The sequence below is a fragment of the Festucalex cinctus genome, chromosome 2, assembly GCF_051991245.1.
Source record: "Festucalex cinctus isolate MCC-2025b chromosome 2, RoL_Fcin_1.0, whole genome shotgun sequence".
Classification (NCBI taxonomy): domain Eukaryota; kingdom Metazoa; phylum Chordata; class Actinopteri; order Syngnathiformes; family Syngnathidae; genus Festucalex; species Festucalex cinctus.
This window is the reverse complement of record NC_135412.1, coordinates 27,083,533-27,089,205: the sequence shown is the minus strand read 5'-3', so window position 1 is coordinate 27,089,205 and position 5,673 is coordinate 27,083,533. Positions and strand designations below refer to the sequence as shown.

The window sequence follows — 5,673 nt, the reverse complement described above, 5'->3', positions numbered from 1 at the left end:
GCTAGTGGCAGGAAACGTTCCCTGAAAGGTCGAATATACAAAGTCTTGACTTGCTAATTTTTCCAACCAATTTTCATGAAGCTTACTTTCGTGTTATCAATACATGAAACACATTTTTGTTTTCTTGTAATGCCCACAATTTTTCGTGAGCTTTAACATCACTGGAGGCACACCATTTGGGTCCCAGAATGCGTTGAGTGATGCAATATATTTAGTTAATGACGTTATAAGGATGTTAATCCTTGTCAAATATGTGTGTTTGTGTTACATATACGTATAGAAATTACACCTTTTAATGCGCAGCTGTCAGCTAGGTCCTGATGGTAAATCAGACCCGAGATTTTGCTGTTGTCACAAGTTTTCGGTATCGCCCATCCCTTCTTAGCAATAATACCGTAAAATTGAGTCTATTGAGCAGACCACTATATAAGCCAGATCCACTCAACAAAAACAACTGAACATTGTTAAATTATAAGGGCTGTTTACTGTTTAGGAAAGCTAAAGCCAAAGCACTTCGGAAGAGCAAAGACAATCTGTGCCAGTTAGTAGAATTGCATGCTCCATTTGTATTTAATAAAGGCGACCGTTGTTTGATGGTTTCATTAAAATGATTGCAATAATGATGGCAATTTGTAATTGTACGCTAGCATTCTAAGCTAGTGGACTCGATCATGACAGTTATTCTGTGTTGGAAGTAATTTGAATGAAAATAAGTGGTGACAAATAAACCGCTTAACGCGAGAACACTTTGTTTCTCATTTGGAGAAATGAGAAGCATTTCCGTTATCTATCTGCGCAATTGAATGGTGCATGTTCAGGGAGGGCACAACAGAGAGAAAACAAAAAATGGCAAACGTAGGGAATATGCATGAAGCAACACAAAATAACATGCCGGTAAAAATACTGCAAGCTCCACAACAAAAACAAGTTCCATAATCTTAGGATTCTGCGGCTTGACTGCCTTTTTCAATAGGCAGGTCGAGCACGTTTAGGCTCCATCCTAAGCATCAGCAGCATGATGAAAGTGTGTGTGTGTGGCAGAGCATATATGAATACAAACCCAAATGCTTAAACGTGTGTGGATTTGATTTAAAGGAAGGGCTTCCTCCTAAAGCTGCTGCCCCCACGACCCGGCCTCGGATAAGCGGTGGAAGATGGATGGATGGATGGATGGATGGACTTCTGTTTTCACTCAGGAAAATGCACTATATAAATACAGGATGTATACCCATGAACTCCTTCTCAATCTACAACTCTGGGCTTCTGTTAATGTGTGGTGGTGATTTTTCCTCCTCACACAAGCTGTGAGTGAGTGAGTGAGTGAGTGAGTGAGTGAGTGAGTGAGTGAGTGAGTGAGTGAGTGAGTGAGTGAGTGAGTGAGTGAGTGAGTGAGTGAGTAAGTGAGTGAGTGAGTGAGTGAGAGTGGAAAAAAAGCAAAACAAAACAAAACCGTGCGTGCTGTCAAGTTGCGGCGGGAGTGACGTCATTCAGCTGACAAATTCGCCCGGCCCCGTCTGCCTACTGAGTGACACGCCCCCCGCCGCCCCCACTCTGCGATTGGCTGCAGGGGTAAACAACTGTCTGTCCACAGAACCGTCCCGCCGTTGACAAAACAAACACAAAATGGCAACATACAGGCTGGGGAGGTGGGGGTTTAGGAAAAAAATCACCACCACACATTAACAGAGGCCCAGAGGTGTAGACTGAGAAGGAGTTCATGGGTATACATCCTGTATTTATATAGTGCATTTTCCTGCCTTTAAGAGTTGAAAATGAAAAGGAAAAAAAAATCAAATTCATGACATAAAGCTCCTAGGATTGAGAAAAAATATGTATATAAGGTGCATTGTTTAAGCCACAAAGATTAAAGCTGAGGAAAAAAAACTTGTAGTCCAAACATGGCAGCAGTTATCCAGTTCGTTGGACCTCGAAGACATGAAATGTTGTTGTTGTTTTTTTTATTAACAACTTATTGTCTCACTCTGAATGTAATGCCTGGAATTGTCATCATAAACATAATTGTCTTAGGCCGTAAACACTCTGCGGTTTTCAGTGTGAGGGGGTGTGTAACTGCAGGACCTCCCATCACAGGTGCTTTACTTTGGGGAAGCCTGCCCCCATGAGACTGTGTGACCTGAGGGAGGAGTTGTGACCGTCGATTTGAGAAAAATAAGCCCAGTGGTTGTTAGAACTGTGTTTCAATGCTACTGCATCAATTGGGTCACCTCATCAAAATCACACAAGTAGGGGAGCCATATACAGCTGGGGTGGAGGGGGTTAAATGTTTGATGGTGGGGGTGCATTTCTTTGTGAGTGACTTTATAGTTTGTTATATTGTGTGCGTGTGTGTTTTGTACACGTCTGAGGCAGTGAAGTCTTTGTTGTGTCACCTGGGACAATGTGTTTCTTTAAGTCAACGATTGAGGTTTTGTGTACACACAAAATATGTGGATACACAAATGAAGTATTATGTTTGGATACATTTGTACGGAAGCGTAGAGCTGCCAATGTGAAGTAAACATTTTTGGCTGGCGAGCATGTTTGAACATGCTTGCAAATATGTTCGAACATACTCGCAAATATGTTCGAACGTATTTGTAGGCTACATGCTGCAGTTAGCATACCTTCCCATAATGCCACGGGGTATTATTTGCGCATGCGCGAGTGAAAACAAAACCCCATTTTTTTTTAGGCATTTGGGCCAGATTACCAATTCATTAGAAAATTAAGTAAACAAAAAACAGTGTTCATTCATAACTTTTACGATTTATTATGTCTGCCGTGCATGATTTAGGTCCATCATTTTTTGCCCCATAATGCAATGCGCACTTGAGTACCACAGCAATCGAGTATGTTCGAGTATATTCGAGTATGTTCAAACATATTTGCAAGTATTTTAGAACGTATTTGCAAGTATGTTTGAACGTATTTGCGATTATGTTCGAATATATTTGTGAGTACAGTCAAACCTCGATTTTCGAACGCTTCTGTTCTCGACCAAATCAGTTTTCGACCAGAAAATTAGACAATTTTACGTCTCAGAACTCGACCAAAAAAATCAGCTCTCGAGCGTACCTGAACGCGACTCACTCGGAAGAAAAAGCCGAGTGTAGAAAAGGCTACAAATCCGTCTATTCCTTAAGACTGATATGTTCAACTTTGTGACCTGCGTAACTGAGACGAATCCTAATTTGCATAATTTGTAGTCTGTTCATTGGAAAGCGAATTCACGTGACACAACTTAATCTCGCGTTCGTGCGTGTGGCCGCTTGAACAGTCTTCGCCAGCAGTGATATCAGCAGGAAGTTTGCCGCTAGCGTGTGTGCCGTGTTGTGAGTTTGTCCAGTGGTGTGTGTCAATGACTGGTGGGTCCTGTTGTCCTCATTTCTTGTCTGTAACCTTCTTGCCAGAATCAGCTATAGCTTGTTCCTTAATCTAAAATGTTTGTTACGAATGTTTGGGCGGTGTTTTCTCATCCGCACGTTACCACATAGCACTCGTAAATTGATGCTACGCTGCTAAGCCCGAAACCGGAAGTGTCACCATTTAGTTTCACAATAAGAGCGGATAACGGAAGTGATGTTCTAAATGTCGCTAGCTTAACTGCGCAAATTTAATTTGCTTTGTTTATTCATCTGAGTGCCTTAACTTACGTTTATACATTTACTTATTGGCCTATTTTCTGTCTTTCTTTAGGAAACCACACACTCTCACACTCACACACACACACACACACACACACACACACACACACACACACACACACACACACACACACACACACACACACACACACACACACACAACAACTTAAACCAAAAGCTGCAAACAATGAACATATGTATGTAGATTGAAGAAATACTGTAAGTGTATTTTGTTTTTTTTTCATCATTTTAGATAGGATATCTTCTATTAAAATAAAATGGTGTCTATTTCTACCATTTTCTATTTATGGTAAACAGTATACAGTGCAGTTTATGGTGTAAAATAGTAAAAAAAAAAAATGGAAAAAGTTTTTATTGGACTTGGAACAGATTAAAATTATTTACATTAATTATAATGGGAAAAATTGTTTCGGATTTCGAACAATTCGCTTTTGGAACAGCCTTCTGGAACGGATTATGTTCAAAAACCGAGGTTTGACTGTATGTTCGAACGTATTTGCGAATATGTTCGAACATATTTGTGAGTATGTTTAAACGTATTTGCGAGTATGTTCGAACAATTTGTGAGTATGTTCGAACATATTTGTGAGTATGTTCTAACATATTTGCAAGTATGTTCTAACATACACGCCAGCCAAAAATGTTTACTACACAGTGGCAGCTCTACGCTTCCGTACATTTGTGCACAGAATGCGACGAAAAAAAGTCCAATATTTTGTAACTTTACTTTTGTAGATGTTGCTGGCGTCTTCTCTGGTGTTTATATTCAACTAGTACTTCACTACATTTTACAGCATTTTTTCTTCTTTGTCAAAATCGTCTCATTGCTTTTTACAACGTCCATGAATGCGGACATGACATAAACAAAGCAAAAAAAAATAAAAAATCACAGAGATGGGCAAGTCAACTATGAAGCAATATATTCCCCACTGGCTTTGGGCAATTTGTTGAGGTCGTCGGCTCCAAGAAAGATTCTTCGTGAATGTGTTATGTCTTGTCTCAGTCTAAAACAAAACAAAAAACAAACAAAAAACAACCAAACAAACTGGTATTTTTTTCAGATTTTAAGTTCATTGTCATTGTTTTATTATGTAATTTCACATTAACAAATTAATGTTTTAATATTTTTTTATTGTGCCAAGTTATCAAAACAGGTATTGGAAATAATTGACAGTAAAAAATTAAAAATACAATAGACAACTTTTTTTTTCCCATTCAAGGAGTCAAATCAGTTCTTCAGCTTTTACCAGTCTTTTATTTACATAAGTATATGATCTAATCCTAAAGATGGTGCGTTTTTTTTTGCCACCTCTTGAAAATAAATAAGCACATACACACACAAGAGCCGACCATGCATACAGTGAATGCAACTAGTGTGCGTGTTTGTGTGTGCGTGTATGCTCGCATGCGCGCGCACACAACGGTCCCCTCTGATGAGCGCACTCCAAAGCTGACGATGCAGCTGGGAGCAGCATGAGTTCGCATCGAGCGGAGTATGACATGGTGTGTCAGAGAGCCGTGACCCTTGTTGTCGACCTCTGCCTGCACAACAGCACGCTGTTGGACCAGGACACGTGTCAGGACTTCCTCTTCCTGTTGTCCGGCCACGGCGCCAAGCACACCGATCAAGGTAAGGAACAAGTAGATGCTGGAGGTGATGCGTGCGTGCGTGTGTGTGAGGCAGACTGTTGAATGTCATTCGGCTGGTTTTCCTCCCTTTTCTCTGCCTGCTGTTGTATATTAAGGCTCCGGTTTGCTCTGCTTGGGTTCGGAGTGTTGTTTTTATAAGCCAATGTCGTTATAGAAAACCCTTCGTTACAAAGCCCAAAAAAGCCAAAAGTTTGTATTAAGTTCCTTGTAGTTGTTCACGGGCAGCATGGTGGAGGTAATGGCTTGCATGCCTACTTCACAGTCATGAGAAATTGGGTTCGAATCTCGTGATCTCTTGGTTTTCTTTCTCTCACCTTCCAATAACATCTATGTTAGATGCCACCTGTGACCCTAAGGA

At 40.5% G+C, this 5,673-nt stretch overlaps 1 protein-coding gene across 1 annotated transcript in view; it reads left to right on the top strand.

Moving 5' to 3' along the window:
- Positions 1 to 5,138: 5,138 nt before the first annotated feature.
- The window catches only part of syt6a (synaptotagmin VIa), a 94,761-nt gene continuing 94,226 nt past the window's right edge, over positions 5,139 to 5,673 (top strand). Inside the window, exon 1 of the mRNA XM_077514075.1 lies at positions 5,139 to 5,295. Coding sequence (XP_077370201.1) covers positions 5,139 to 5,295 — 157 coding nt within the window. The remainder of the gene's footprint in view (positions 5,296 to 5,673) is intronic.